Source organism: Heterodontus francisci, chromosome 31 (assembly GCF_036365525.1).
Source record: "Heterodontus francisci isolate sHetFra1 chromosome 31, sHetFra1.hap1, whole genome shotgun sequence".
NCBI classification, from domain to species: domain Eukaryota; kingdom Metazoa; phylum Chordata; class Chondrichthyes; order Heterodontiformes; family Heterodontidae; genus Heterodontus; species Heterodontus francisci.
The window spans coordinates 29552679-29569183 of NC_090401.1; the positions used below are offsets into that span (position 1 = coordinate 29552679).

At 43.1% G+C, this 16505-nt stretch overlaps 1 protein-coding gene across 6 annotated transcripts in view; it reads right to left on the reverse strand.

The window, feature by feature from the left end:
- The window catches only part of zmym4.1 (zinc finger MYM-type containing 4, tandem duplicate 1), a 276696-nt gene that overhangs the window by 41997 nt on the left and 218194 nt on the right, over window positions 1-16505 (reverse strand). For all 6 annotated transcript variants that reach the window (XM_068011207.1, XM_068011208.1, XM_068011206.1 and 3 more), the window contains 3 exons: window positions 16151-16414; window positions 13463-13613; window positions 9886-10058 (listed from right to left, as the gene is read on the reverse strand). In XM_068011207.1, the coding sequence (XP_067867308.1) occupies window positions 9886-10058; window positions 13463-13613; window positions 16151-16414 (588 nt within the window). The remainder of the gene's footprint in view (window positions 1-9885; window positions 10059-13462; window positions 13614-16150; window positions 16415-16505) is intronic.

Here is a 16505-nt window from a genome sequence, read left to right on the forward strand (position 1 = left end):
TCTTTAAACAAGAGATGCTTCAGGTACAGGCTAGGTACATTCCAACCAAGGTCAAAATGTAGGGGAACCAAAACAGGGCTCACCACAGCACAAGAAATAAGAGCAGCAGTAGACCATATGGTCAATCAAGCCTGATCCTCAATTCAAAACGATCATGGCTGACCTTAGGATTCAACTCCACTTTCCCGCCTACTTGCCATACCCCTTGATTCCAAGACCAAAAATTTGCCTATCCCAGCCTTAAATGTATTCAACAATGGAGCATCCACAACCCTCTGGATCCTTGGATGACAAGGAGATACAGATTATGAAGAAACAACAAAAGAGGGTGTGAGATGCTTGTCAGGTGAATTCTTCAAGTAAGAGTCAGGCCAAATACAATAAGTTGAGAGGGGAGGTGAAGAGGAAAATAAAACTGGCAAAGAGAGAATATGACAATAGAATGGCAGTCAACATAAAAGGGAACCCCAAAATTTTCTACCGGCATGTAAACTGTAAGTGGGTAGTAAGAGGTGGAATGGGGCCTATTAGGATCAAAGTGGGTAATATATGCTTAGAGCCACAGGGCAAGGCTAGAATACTTAGAGAATTTTGCATCAACGTTTACTAAGGAAGAGGGCGGCACAGTGGCGCAATGGTTAGCACCGCAGCCTCACAGCTCCAGCGACCCGGGTTCAATTCTGGGGACTGCCTGTGTGGAGTTTACAAGTTCTCCCCGTGTCTGCGTGGGTTTCCTCAGGGTGCTCCAGTTTCCTCCCACAAGCCAAAGACTTGCAGGTTGATAGGTAAATTGGCCATTAGCAATTGTCCCTAGTATAGGTAGGTGGTAGGGAAATATAGGGACAGGTGGGGATGTGGTAGGAATATGGAATTAGTGTAGGATTAGTATAAATGGGTGGTTGATGGTCGGCACAGACGCGGTGGGCTGAAGGGCCTGTTTCAGTGCTGTATCTCTAAAACTAAACTAAAATAGCAGTGGAAGCGGAGTGAGTAGAGGCAATGGATATTGTAAAAATTAAGAATGAGGTGGTACTGGAAAGGCCAGCAATGCTGAGGGTAGAGAAATCATCTGGTCCAGATGGCTTGCATCCCAGGTTGCTAAAGGAAGCGGGGGTGGAGATAATGCAAGAGCTTGCCATAATCTTCCAATCTTCCCTAGTGTTACGAGTGCTTCCATTTTTTGGGTAAATTTTGAAGATTTGTGTTTCAAAACTGAAGAGATTCCAGAGATGTTGAAACTTTGTGTGTGTTTTTTTTTTAAAAGGGATGTCACCAGAAGGTTTTGGACTGAGCTTGAAAACAAACAATTACTGGAAGGCACTTATCTTCAGATAATTACCCATCAGGGGTTGTTTTGACTTGGGGAAAGACGTTTACAGAGAAGGGATAGGTCAACATTTATAGGGGTCAGGATGCTTACCTCTTGTGACATTGTTTATGGTTTCACTTTGGATAGTAAGCTAAGATATGGACAATGGTTTAAAAACACAGTTGGAGAAAACTTGCCAAGAAGAACAAACCACCCCAGGTTGTTCCAGTTTAGAAATAGCCTGCCAATTTTCCATATGCAGAGGAGCTGAAAAGCAATGGTAAGAAGCAGACTGAAACAGTGGTCGCGTTCCTCCTGTAAGGCCTGTGTCTGAAACCTCTGTTGCTGCATTTCCCGGAAGCCTACCCAAACTGATCTTCAACATCGCCTGAAAAGAACTAGAAAGATCCCAGTGACAGCCGTCTATACACATTTGGGACCAATACAAAGGACATCGTTCCATATCTTCCCTTTCTTCAAGAATTAGCAAGTATTTAACCCAAGTGCTTTTTTTGTCTTTTTTTTTTGTAATAGAGCTATAAAATGTAAATCCCTTTATAAGTGTGTGAGAATATGAGGGGCTAAGGTAAAAAGGGAACTTTAATATTTCAATCTATGTGTTTATGCTTTATTTCATTACTGATCAAGACTTGTTTTATAATAAACTGATAATTTTGTTTATTAAAGAAACCTAGTTGGTGTGTTTAAAAAGAGTCTATGATTGACCGTATTGGTAAGTGGGAAAAAATGTAAATATATGTTGTGACTCATGGAGAAGTGAAATCAAATAAACAGTGCACTCCTCCCGCCCCGGTCGTAACACTAGATATGGGGGAGGTGCCAGAGGACTGGAGACAAAGGTATAAGGACAGTCCGAGCAACTACAGGCCAGTTAATTTAACATGGGTAAGGTTTTAGAAACAATCAGCGGAAAAAAATCAACAGGCACTTGCAGATGTTTGAGTTAGCGTGAGAACCTGAGAAAAGCCAGCGTGAACTAATCTAATTGAATTTTTTGATGAAATAACAGAGAAGGCAGATGAAGGGAATGTGGTGGATGTTGTCCATATGGACTTTAAGAAAGCATTTGATAACGTACCACATAAAAGCCTGGTTAACAAATTTGAGGCTCATGGAATAGGAGGGTCAATGTCCAATTCGATAAACAACTGGCTCAATAACAGAAAACAGAGAGTCGTGGTAAATGGTTGTTTTTCAGACTGGAGGATAGTAGACACTGGTGTTCCCCAAGGGTCAGTACTAGGACCACTACTTTTTTTTTTGCTATATATAAATGACCTGGATCTTGGAATTCAGAGTACAATTTCAACATTTGTCAATGCTACCAAACTTGGAGAGGCAAACAGTGAGGATGATACGAACCACCTGCAACAGGACCTAGAAAGGCCAGCAGAGTGGGCAGACATTTGGCAGATGGAATTTAATAATTTATTAAATTTAAAAGTGTGAGGTGATACATTTTGGCAGAAGGGATAGGGTGAGGTAACATAGACTTAATGGCACAGTTCTAAAAGAACGCAAGAACAGAGGGTACTGGGTTTGCATTGCATCGATCTTTGAAGTTGGCAGGACATATCGAGAGTGGTTAGCAAAGCACATGGGGTCTTGATCTTCATAAATTGAAGTATTGAGTACAAAAGCAGGGAAGTTATGCTGAACCTTTATAAAGCTCTAGTTAGGTCCCAACTAGAGTATTGCCTGATCACCACACTTTAGGAAGGATGTGAGGGTCCAGAGGAGATTTACCAGAAAGGTTCCAGGAATAGGGGATTTTAGTTACAAGGTTAGGTTGAAAAGTCGCAGCAGTTTTCCCTGGAGCAAAGGAGATTGAGGGGAGATTTAATAGAGGCGTACAAGATTATGGCAGGCTTAAGAGAATTAAGACAAGGAACAATTGTTCCCATTAACTGATGCTATAAGAACCAGGGGACACAGAATGAAGGTTTTGGGCAAGAGATGCAGGGGGAATATGAGGAAGAATATTTTTACGCAGTGAGTAGTAATGACCTGGAGCTTGCTGCTCACAAGGGTTGTGGAAGCAGAGGCAATCAATAATTTTCAAAGGAAATTGGACGGGCACTTGAAGGAAATAAGCTTGCAGGGCTACGGGGATCGAACAGGGGAATGGGACAGACTGGATTGCTCCATGGAGATCTGGCATGGACTCAATGGGTCAAATAGCCACCTTCTATAGTTAATGACTATGACAATGTTGTGGGTTCAGGTCACACACCCAGAATTTGAACACAATCTCAACTGACACCTCAATGCAGTACTGAAGGAGTGCTTTATCGTCAGAGGGGCTGTCTTCAGAGGAATCAAACTAGGTGGACAGATGAATAGCACTACTTCTTGTAAAGCAAGAGCACTCCCGGTCTCCTGATGACTGTCCTGCTTCATTCAACATCACCAAAACAAACTGCCTTGTCATTTATTTCTTTGCTACACACAAATTAGCTGCCTTATTTGCTTACAAAATAATAACTAAACTTAATCAGTCATTCATTGGCTTTGAAGTGCTTTGGAAGAGGGGAAGGAAAAGAATTAGCTGAAGTGTGTACTTTTTTAATTCATTCATGGCAAGTGGGCGTCGCTGGCTAGGCCAGCATTTATTGCCTTTCCCTAATTGCCCTTGAGATGGCGGTGGTGGTGCACTGCCTTCCTGAACCGCTGCAGTCCATGTGAGGTAGGTGCTGTTAGGAAGGAGGTTCCAGGATTTTGATCCAACGACAGTGAAGGAACGGCGATATAATTCCAAGTCAGGATGGAGTGTGACTTGGAGGGGAACTTGCAGGTTGTGTTGTTCCCATGCATTTGCTGCCCTCGTCCTTCTAGTTGGTAGAGGTCGTGGGTTTGAAAGGTGCTGTCAAAGGAGCCTTGGTGTGTTGCTGCAGTGCATCTTGTAGGTGGCATACACTGCTGCCACTGTGCGATGGTGGAGGGAGTGCCAATCAAGCAGGCTGCTTTGTCCTGGATGGTGTCGAGCTCCTCGAGTGTTGTTGGAGCTGCACCCATCCAGGCAAGTGGACAGTATTCCATCACACTCCTGACTTGTGCCTTGCAGATGGTGGACAGGCACTGGGGAGTCAGGTGGTGAGTTATTTGCCGCAGGATTCCTAGCCTTTGACCTGCTACTCCAGTTCAGCTTCTGGTCAATGGTAACCCCTAGGATGTTGGCAGTGGGAGATTCAGCGATGATAATGCCATTGAATGTCAAGGGGAGATGGTTAGATTCTCTCTTGTTGGAGATGGTCATTGCCTAGCACTTGTGTGGCAGGAATGTTACTTGCCACTTATTAGCCCAAGCCTGGATATTGTCCAGGTCTTGCTGCATTTCTGCATTGACTGCTTCAGTATCTAAGGGGTTGCGAATGGTGAACATTGTGCAATCATCAGCGAACATCCCCACTTCTGACCTTATGATTGAAGGAAGGTCATGATGAAGCAGCTGAAGATGGTTGGGCTTAGCTCACTACTCTGAGGAACTCCTGCAGTGATGTCCTGGAGCTCAGATGATTGACCTCCAACAACCACACAGTGGCACAGTGGTTAGCACCGCAGCCTCACAGCTCCAGCGACCTGGGTTCAATTCTGGGTACTGCCTGTGTGGAGTTTGCAAGTTCTCCCTGTGTCTGCGTGGGTTTCCTCCGGGTGCTCCGGTTTCCTCCCACATGCCAAAGTCTTGCAGGTTGATAGGTAAATTGGCCATTAGCAATTGCCCCTAGTATAGGTAGGTGGTAGGGAAATATAGGGACAGGTGAGGATGTGGTAGGAATATGGGATTAGTGTAGGATTAGTATAAATGGGTGGTTGATGGTCGGCACAGACTCGGTGGGCCGAAGGGCCTGTTCCAGTGCTGTATCTCTAAAACTAAAACTAAAAACCACAACCATCTTCCTTTGCGCTAGGTATGACTCCAACCAGAGAAGAGTTTTCCCCTGATTCCCACTGACTCGAGTTTTGCTAGGGCTCCTTGATGCCATACTCAGTCAAATGCTGCCTTGACGTCAAGGGCAGTCACTCTCACCTCACCTCTTGAGTTCAGCTCTTTTGTCCATGTTAGAACCAAGGCTGTAATGAGGTCAGGAGCTGAGTGGCCCTGGCAGAACCCAAACTGAGTGTCAGTGAGCAGGTTATTGCTAAGCAAGTGCCGCTTGATAGCACTGTCGATGACACTTTCCATCACTTTACTGATTATTCAGAGTAGACTGATTGGACGGTAATTGGCCGGGTTGGACTTGTCCTGCTTTTTGTGTACAGGACGTACGTGGGCAATTTTCCACATTGCCGGGCAGATGCCAGTGTTGTAGCTGTACTGGAACAACTTGGCTGGGGGCGCGGCCAGTTCTGGAGCCGGACATTAGTGAACCAGATGGGTTTTTACAACAATCGACAATAGTTTCATGGCGATCATTAGACAAGCTCCTTTTTTTTTTAAATTCCAGATTTACTAATTGCATTCAAATTCCACCGTCTGCTGTGGCGGGATTCAAACCCATGTCACCAGAGAAATACCCTGGGTCTCTGCGTTACTAGTCCAGTGACAATACCACTAAGTCACTGCCTCCCCTGGTACTCCTGATCACCGTCAGGTAGCCTTTTTGAAAAGTATGCTTGTGTGCAGTTCAGGCATACATATGATCTGGTACAGTCAAAGAGTTGACTGAAATGCAATGTCCAGGGTCAACCATGATGAAAATCTATTTGAGTGAGTGCTTCGAGAGCCGTCTGTGCCATGAAACCAAATGGCAACTTAAGTCACTGTGCTCAGAAAAATATCTAGGTACGTGTAGAAGTGTGCAATATGTGAACAGTTATTAAGAATTAGTCTTATTATCCAGCCCAGTAACCATGAAATGGAACAGATGTCACAACAAACTATAGTGGCATCACTTCCAGTCCTGTTTGTTCTTGGAGTCAGTTCCTCGCAGTTGCTACTTTCAATCAACTGCCTCTGGTTAGCTAACTGGTTAACCGTGGCCAGTGCTGCCTCAGCAGCTCCAAAAACTGCAGTGGAAACCAACCTTACTTCTTGAGTTCTCAACTCTTGCACAGAATACCATGAGGCTTCCGAAGCGCAACATGCATATTTGCTTACATACTCACTGTTTACCTCAGAATTAATTGGAAAAAATCTGACCACGTCATAACCTGAGAGTAGTTTATACCTTCATAAATGCAAGACAATTTTTTTGCCATAAGGCTGTCATTCGTATATTTTATATAATAGAAATACTATGATTACATGCCATTTTCGCACTGTTTCCACCAGTTTTCTGAATACTGCCCCAGCACACTGAAGGCTTCCATTACATGCTTGCTGGAATAACCTATGCATTACGTGAGAAAGTGGGTACTTCGCACCATAGGCTTCATGGCGAAAACCACAAATCTAGGTCACTGGTTTGCAGTTTTCATGAAAAAACAGAATTGTGAGCATGATCCCTAAAGAATAGGTAAAAAAAAAAATCCTACAATCCATCAAAATAAGACATCTCAAGCCAGCGGGCCTGATTACAAGTTACGTTTCTAAGTAACTACAGGGTATTGTGTAACAATTTTGTACTGGAAAGCACTCTGCATTGTTAAGATTTTCCAGTATACCTGAATTTTGATCTCTACTGATTTGAGCTGTGAAAGTTTTCCAATTCAAGCTGTTCCTAATACTCTCTGTAATAAACACAAACTCCAAAAAGAAAATGTAGAAAATAAAATTATCCTTCCCCCACCAGAGTGAGTCACTAACAAAGTTCATTGCTGACTTTTTGAATGGTATGAAATGCCTGGTAAACATTTAATGCATCACTACCTTCTCATGGTCAGAAAGTGGCATTGCATACAACTACATATAATGGGCCAGAATTTACTGTAAAAATAATGGTGAGGGTAATAGTGCAAATCAGACAGCAACTCTAGGCGAACTCACATCTGCAGTTAAATGTGAAAATCCAGGCTGCTGTTGGAAATGTGCCACTCCTCTGCAAACTGTGAAAAAAGCATCTTGCTATCTGGCTCCTCATTTAAACGCATTGAGCGCGTAATGTTCCTGTACTTATGTTGTAGATACGGACTAAACTCACCACAAGAAGTTACGGCTTGTCCATTTCAGCCTAAATACCCCTTTTAATTCCGTGATAATTACTGCCAAACAACCTCTCTAGAACTGAAAACCAACTTTTACAAGGATGGGATCTCATTCCTTCAGATTTTAATTGTGTTGAAGATATTCTATTAAAAAAATTAACTAAATTTTTCTTCACTTTTTCCTCTCTCTCTCGATTTTGCTTTTTTTGTAACTTGATTTGACATTGAATTCACTATTCTAACTTGCACCGCCTGGTTCAGACTCTATGCTATTCATTGATAGTTCAACCTGACTGGTTAAGGAGACACACAGCTGCTTCTCCAATTCACACAGTTCTCAGATGCCCTGTAAAGGGCACCATGCACTTTGGATCTCAGATTTAAAGCAACTTCCAGTGCAAAATGTCACAGGAATTAAATGGACAACAGCAGGTCTAACAAACAGCGGATGGTGTTCTTTCACCAGTTACAGTAAGTTACACCAGTATGTATCTTAAAAACTAGATCACCCATTGTGTAGCTCACACTAACTCGATGCATATGGTCTCTTACCTGACTTGGTCACCTTAGTGTTGCCAGTTCTCTCAGTGTGTGTGCTCTTCTGCTTCTCTCCCCCTTTCTGATACAATCTCTATCACCTGATTACCTTTATTTTCCTTTGGTTTGGAGGTGGGGATGACTTGACAAGGAAGGCTCGTTAGTTGCATTTTCTGGTGGCTTGTGTGGGGCACCAGTTATGGGTGTGATCTGGCAGTAAGCACAATCAATGGATGGGAGGAGCAAACTGGCTAGGGTTGCTTGGTTGTTTTGGGGTGATGACTTTAGGGCAGTACAAATGCAAATTGGAGAGGGTGACAGCTGTGGGGGAGATGGGCAACGGAGGTAAAAGACGCAAGAAAGGATGCAGTTAAGTTTCAGATCATGGATGGGAAAGATCCCTGAATCAAGTCAATGCAAAGATGGTGCACCAGCCCATTTGCTTGACATGTTTCCCCTCATACCCACACTCCATCTTGTACTCTTATGCACTTACCCTGCACTCTTCCTCCTAATGCTCCCTTTATTATACACTGGCACTCAGTTCCATCATCTCCACCTTCCCTTCAGCACCCCAATTCCATTCCCTGCCTCGTCTTCTATGCCATAGATTTCATCCCAATCCCTTCCCTTTAAACCATCCCTTTCCCATTCTGTTCAGAATGCCTCCCTTATAGAGCTTTGAAAATAACTGCAATCACCAAGAATTGGCAAGATTGAGGCTGGAGCTGGGAAGTGAGAGCAGTTGGAAAACTAGTAATGAGCAAGTGGGAGCAGCTGGAGAACAGGAGAGGATCAACAAAATAAAGGCAGGTAGATTGGGAAGGAGGAGTGACTAGAGGACAAGAGATTGGATAAAGGAAACAGAGCAGCACAGCCAGGCAGGGTAAGCTTAATAAGTAAAGAATACAGCGAGCTGCTGTGGGAAGGGGGTTTGGAAAAGTAGTGAGAGAGGCCCAAGGGCCTTAAGCTATGAACCATAAATAAAGTGCTATAGTTTGGATTCTGTATGAATGGAAGCCTTTCACAGCTCAAATCAGGAGATCAAGATTCAATATGTGGGTATATTGGAAAATCTCTCAGAAAATGTCTTCTGCTACAAAATTGTTATGCAATATTTATTTGATTACTTAGATCATAGTCAAGAACGCATACTTACAGTGACTAAAATCTGTTATTTTGTGGGATATTAGGATTGTGTTTAAAGATAAGCTTAAATAGAAAAGAAAATGTAATTTAAATAAGATTTAATAAAGTTCCCTGTAATGCCAGGCAGACAAACTAAATGAGACAGACTTTGCAGGAGTGCCACCTAGTGGTAGAAGCACAAAAAGGAATGATACATATTTATCCAGACACTGGACAAAAATCAAAGGCAGCTGCTATTGTCCATTAGTTTCTTTAATAACTCTAAAGGATTAAAGTAACATAGAGCAAAGAAGTCCTTTTACATTACATCTGTTCCATATTGTTAATGCTAAAGCCTTGATTTTTATGATTGATTACAGCCTTTTCCTCATATACAGCTCCATAGGTATCAGTAATTTTCTGGTACCCCATTCAAGTCCCCCACACACTCATATGCATGCCTGAAGAAAATAGTTTTCTCTGGAACAGCTCTGAAATCCTGATGCATAGTTGATGCTTTTCACTTCAATCTGCCCGAATGAATGTAAATATGAAAGTTGGATATGTAGATGGGTCTTTGTCTAACCATTTTAGGTTCGATGCCCTCTGAGAACTGATGCCACACTCTAATATGCCTGTGCGCAGTCCTAACAGTTTTGAGTACTGAAAGACTTGAAGTGACTCAGGGAAGAGTTCAGCAAATATTTTATCAGCACCAACCACAATTGAAAAAGATAAACCAATCCTATATCAATTAAAATTAAAAGTCACTCAATTACGACATATAAATGAGCAAGTTTACCCACCTGATAAAACAGCACAGTAAACTTGGACAAACATTCTTCACTGCAGAACTCCTCTATTTTTCCCCCAAACTGCTGGTTAAGTAAGCGTTTTGAAGACTGTGAACAGGAACTACAAGATTTACAGTGAAGTCCCCAACGTTTTGCCAAGTCATGCTTGTAAAGAAGCTTGCAACCTGCAAACGAAATAATGAAAGTGTGCTTTTACAAAGAAAATTAATATTTTCATGAATAGGAAACAAGCCTATCTCTTTTTTGTTGAATCTCAAACCTCACCATATTTTCATTCCTTTCCCTCTCGAAATGTTATTTCGTGAGATCCGCACAGTTGCATATGACTGATGTCATACCTGTTTTGAATCAGTTTTAGGTGCTTCATTTGGCTCAGAGTAAATGTCCTGTCTAATGTGGTACTAACACATGCAAACCAGCAAGGCTCCAGGATTCAGTCCTGCACTTGTACTTGAATATTTGATCTCAGTAGGTTGGCCGTCCCTTAGCTCACCAATTTTCGCTCTCCCTTTGTCCTCTCTGTCTTTGGTCTCCTACACAGTTCCAACAGAGCTCTATGCAAACAAGATACAAATAGCATCTCATGGCATTCTCCATCCCTCTCGCCAGAACATTTACTTATTAACTTCAGAGTTTAGCTCTACCTTTCAATTTCTTCCTTCCATCACCTGACTACAGAATAGTTTATAATGTAAAGATAGGGAGCTCAACTAAAGGAGCAGCAAAATAAAGAAATGTCATCCAGGTTGCAGAGACCTTGGAAATATCAGTAGAATAAATCCAACTCTGTCTCGTCTTTGGCCTCCTTGTCTCAAGAGACAATGGGTAAGTGCCTGGAGGTGGTCAGTGGTTTGTGCAGCAGCGCCTGGAGTGGCTATAAAGGTCAATTCTAGAGTGACAGACTCTTCCACAGGTGCTGCAGATAAAATTGGTTGTTAGGGCTGTTACACAGTTGGCTCTCTCCTTGTGCTTCTGTCTTTTTTCCTGCCAACTGCTAAGTCTCTTCGACTCGCCACGCTTTAGCCCCGCCTTTATGGTTGCACGCCAGCTCTGACGATCGCTGGCAACTGACTCCCACGACTTGTGATCAATGTCACAGGACTTCATGTCGCGTTTGCAGACGTCTTTAAAGCGGAGCCATGGACGGCCGGTGGGCCTGGTACCAGTGACGAGCTTGCTGTACAATGTGTCCTTGGGGATCCTGCCATCTTCCATGCGGTTCACATGGCCAAGCCATCTCAGGCGCCGCTGGCTTAGTAGGGTGTATATGCTGGGGATGTTGGCCACCTCGGGGACTTCTGTGTTGGAGATACGGCCCTGCCACCTGATGCCAAGGATTCTCCGGAGGCAGCAAAGATGGAATGAATTGAGACGTCGCTCTTGGCTGACATACGTTGTCCAGGCCTCACTGCCGTAGAGCAAAGTACTGAGGACACAGGCTTGATACACTTGGACTTTTGTGTTCTGTGTCAGTGTGCCATTTTCCCACACTCCCTTGGCCAGTCTGGACATAGCAGAGGAAGCCTTTCCCATGCGCTTGTTTAATTCTGCATCGAGAGACGGGTTACTGGTGAAAGTTGAGCCTAGGTAGGTGAACTCTTGAACCACTTCCAGAGTGTGGTCTCCGATATTGATAGATGGGGCATTTCTGACCTCCTGTCCCATGATGTTCGTTTTCTTGAGGCTGATGGTTAGGCCAAATTCATTGCAGGCAGCTGCAAACCTGTCAATGAGTCTCTGCAGACACTCTTCAGTGTGAGATGTTAATGCAGCATCGTCAGCAAAGAGGAGTTCCCTGATGATGACTTTCCATACTTTGGTCTTCGCTTTTAGACGGGAAAGGTTGAACAACCTGCCATCTGATCTTGTGTGGAGGAAAATTCCTTCTTCTGAGGACTTGAATGCATGTGAGAGCAGCAGGGAGAAGATCCCAAACAGTGTAGGTGCGAGAACACAGCCCTGTTTCACGCCACTCAGGATTGGAAAGGGGTCTGATGAAGCGCCGCTATGCTGAATTGTGCCTTTCATATTGTCATGGAATGAGGTGATGATACTTAGTAGCTTTGGTGGGCATCCAATCTTTTCTAGTAGTCTGAAGAGACCACTTCTGCTGACGAGGTCAAAGGCTTTGGTGAGATCAATGAAAGCAACGTAGAGGGGCATCTGTTATTCACGGCATTTCTCCTGCAGCTGGCGAAGGGAGAACAGCATGTCAATGGTGGATCTCTCTGCTCGAAAGCCACACTGTGCCTCAGGATAGACACGCTCAGCCAGCTTCTGGAGCCTGTTTAAAGTGACATGAGCGAAGACTTTCCCCACTATGCTGAGCAGGGAGATTCCACGGTAGTTGTTGCAGTCACCGCGGTCACCCTTGTTCTTATAGAGGATGATGATATTGGCATCGCGCATGTCCTGGGGTACTGCTCTCTCATCCCAGCACAGGCAAAGCAGTTCGTGCAGAGCTGAAAGTATAGCAGGCTTGGCACTCTTGATGATTTCAGGGGTAACGCCGTCCTTCCCAGGGGCTTTTCCGCTGGCTAGAGAATCAATGGCATCACTGAGTTTCGATTTTGTTGGCTGTTCGTCCAGCTCATCTATGACTGGCAGTGACAGGGTTGCACTGAGGGCGGTCTCAGTGACAACATTTTCTCTGGAGTACAGTTCTAGGTAGTGTTCCACCCAGCGGTCCATTTGCTTGCTTTGGTCAGTGATTGTGTCCCCTGATTTAGATTTGAGGGGGGGCAATCTTCTTGACGGTTGGCCCAAAAGCTCTCTTAATGCCATCATACATCCCTCTGATATTTCCTAATACTTAAAGTAATTTAAGTAATACTTAAATAATCTCGACTATAATTTAAGTGAAGCATCAAGTTCTCAATTAACTTCAAGGGATGGGGGAGAAATCCCAATTTTATCTTTCAAGGCATTTTACTTGAGGGTATTTTATTTTATTTGAAACATTAAATAATTTGGGGAGAATGGAAATTCTAAATGGAAGGTTGCAAAGATTATGTATGATGGGTCAAATGCATCTCATTCCATATGTTCTTTTGTACTTGCATTAAAAGAACGTACTTGTCTCCAGTTTTCATACAATTACATGCCAGGCTATATACAATGCTCGCTCTAATTTTTTTTTGTTATGCACAGCCTGTTTACTGCACTGCACAGTACATTCAAGATTGCTGCACAGCCATGCATGTGGCATCTTAAAAGGAACGTTGGTGATGCACAGTCTGTTTAATGCACTGTGCGGGATATTCCAGATTGCTGCACAGAAGTGCATCCCCGCAGCTTATAAGGAACATTGGTTACATGTATTTCTTTCAGCTCAAACACCTCTGAAGATCCTATGGAGACAACTCATCATATTCTGAACATAGTGCAAATGAAAATATCCTCATTTTCTTCACCCACAGAAACAAGAAATCAACCATCATAGGGGCTTTAGTAGAAATCACACTGAATAAAATAGTTCATTAGAAATTGTTCATATAAATTAATGCAATGTCAGGGTTAAAGGTTCTGCTCATTCAGCACCACAACCGTTTTAAAACACTCCCATTACCTTCACTACAAAATGGCTTGTCAACGCTTGAAAACTTTACAGTCTCCTTAACAATCTTTTCTGACCGACAGTATTCGCATATTGCAACCACAGAGTTGATCCGCTTGTATTCATCACAACAAGATTTTCCACAGAACTGAACCATTCTACCCTGTGCGAAGAAGAAAGTTAAATGTAACTTTGGCATTCTGGTAAAAAGGTCATCGAATAAAGGTATCACAAAAATGTGGTTCACTGCACAGATCTAACTAATTTAACAGTAAAAATGATTCATTTATGATAAAGTGGGTTCAATAAAATCAAAAAACCTTGGTCCCTAATTTAAATTCCAAAAATACAAATTCCTTACTTGAATATTGTGAATTTAAGTCTTCAATTTTTTTATAAAGTTTGATGAGGTGTTTGAACACAAGTTTAAAATGATAAATCTCAGGGCTTAATTTTATTCTGGCGACAGGGGTCTCAACGACGAGCCGGAAGGTAGGGGAGACCCTGCCTTGGCTCTCTGTTGGACCCTCGTAGATATTAATGCAACCAATTAACTGCCCGCCGTCCGGGACACCGTCCCTTTCTGAGACGATCTCCCACCTCCAGAGTTGCCGGTCAATCGGAGAGCCAGCAGCTCTGCAGTGCTGGCAACGTCATTGGGAGCAGTGGCCACTACCAGCACTGCAGGAGGCCCTGCAGTACCTAAGATGTCGGAGACCCCAGGAGAGGTAAGTGGGGTCGGGGTCATACAGGCAGGCTCCGGTGACAGGGTGGGGGAAGTCTAGATTGCCCCAAAAGAAGGGAGGCACCAACCCCCCAAACCCATTCTGGCAGCATCTCCCCGTGGCGGAGGGCCCCTCTGCCTTCCATTAAATTGAGGTGCAGGCAGTTAGAGACCCTTAAGTGGCCATTAATTGGCGACATAAGGGCCTTAATTGGCGTAGGGCAGGAAGGCTGTTCTCGGCCTTCCCCGCCCGTAACTAAATTGCAAGACATCGGGCACTCTATCCCTCCACCTTCCAAATCTATTTAGTGGGCCCCCTCGCCTCCATTACTGTCCCTCGGGGACCCATAAAATTCACCCTTTAGAATCCTCAATACACTGTTTTCAGGAGAAGTCATTTGGTCCCTAACACCCATGCTGTCTCTCTGAAAGAGCTATGCACTTAGTTCCAATTCCCTGCTCCTACATACTTTAGGATTTTTGTTTTTCAAAAGTTTATCTACTTGCCTTTTAAAAGCAATCATGGATTCTTCAACAATCATTTTTGGTAGGGCATTCCATGTTGACAAATGATTCCAGGGATGAGGGAATTCAGTTACAAAGAGATTCTGGAGAAGCAGAGGCTGTTCTCCTTAGAATAGGAAAGGTTGTGAGGAAATTTGATAGAGCTATTGAAAATCATGAGCAGTCTGGACTGAGTAGATAGGGAGAAACTGTTTCCATAGTTGGAGGACACAGATTTAAGATGAATGGTAAAAGAACCAAAGGCGACCTAAGAAAAACTTTTTTTTAGTTAGGAAGTGGTTAGGGTCTGGAATGCACTGCCTGAGAGTATGGTGGAGGCAAATTCAATTGTGGCTTTCAAGAGTATTGGATAATTAGCTGAAGAGAAAACATTTGCAGGGCTACCGGGAAAAGGCAGGTATTGGGACAAACTGAATTGCTCGTGCAGAGAGCCAGCACAGACATGACAGATTGAATGGCTTCCTGTGCTGTAACCATTCTATGGTTCGAAGATTTTTTAAAAAAAATCTTTTAACTTCTCTTTTTGTGCTTTTGGCAATTACCTTAAATTTTACCCAAATCACATTGTAAATAGATTTCCCCTCATCCTCTTGTAATTCTGAACACTGTCATCAGACCTCCTCTTAACCTTCATTTCAATAAAACACAAGTACACACTCAAGACTGTTTCACTGACAAATTCATGCATTGATTCCCAGCAATGGTTTTCCTGCTGTTAATCAACTTATGGGATCATCCAGTGGAACAGCTCATACAGAGAGGTTCAAGTAGCATACTTAGCTAAGTGAAATTTAACATGTAGATAGATTTCAGATATTGAATTTCTAAACAGTAGGTGCATAAATTTAATGAGTTTATTACTGTGGAATCTAAATTTTTAAAAAACCCCAACTTCAGCGGAACTAATAGGTATGGAGTGGTTGTATTTAAGATCTCAAATCAAAAACAGAAAATAAACAAATGCTCCATCGTTGTTGACCACAATCCTGTCCTCAGTTGACATCAGATGCAATTTCCAACAGGGTTAAGTTAAAAGCAGCAAGGTTAAGGATTTTTCCCTCTTTAGCTCAGAGATACTCAACCCCATTATCAAGCCCTCGTTTCTGCTTCAATTGAGATTAACTAATCCAGCACAGACAAGCAATTGAAACTGGGACCAGGCTGTGCTATTATCCACTGAGCCAAAATTCTGCTCTTCAACACCTCATTAGTTGCGAGCTCAGCAGAACTGACAAAAGCGAAAACTGAAGGATGATAAATGGGCACATTAAAAATGGGGGGAAAGCTAGAATCCCATTGCTCAGGCAACAAACTTGGAATGTTACTACCATTTTCAAAAGAGATTCAATATGTTCTTCAAATCCCGAGAGCACCGATATTATAGTTTACCCTTGCAAAGTGCACAGAAATACAAGATTTAAATTAAATCATCTTGCGTCAGAAATTCTTACCTTGTACTCAAGAAGCTCAGGCTTAGAGGAGAACAACCGTTGGCAATATTGACATTTCAGCCTGATAATCGTACGAGCCACCGTCACCTGCTGGGATTGTGCAAGCCTCTGTAACCCTGCTGCCGCTGATGTGGTGACAGAGGTTGAAGAAACCACAGGAGCACCAGCCACTACTGAAGCAGTTGATGGAATGTTTACCGTTAGCTGACCCTGAGACAGGGGTACAACAGTTTGAGAGCCTGGAACAGCCTGGTTGAATAAACCCTATAAGAAAAACATAAACTACAGAAATCCAGTTTTTTAAATATTGGACAGAAATTTCATAGAACCAACTTCTCTAATATAGATTTCAATT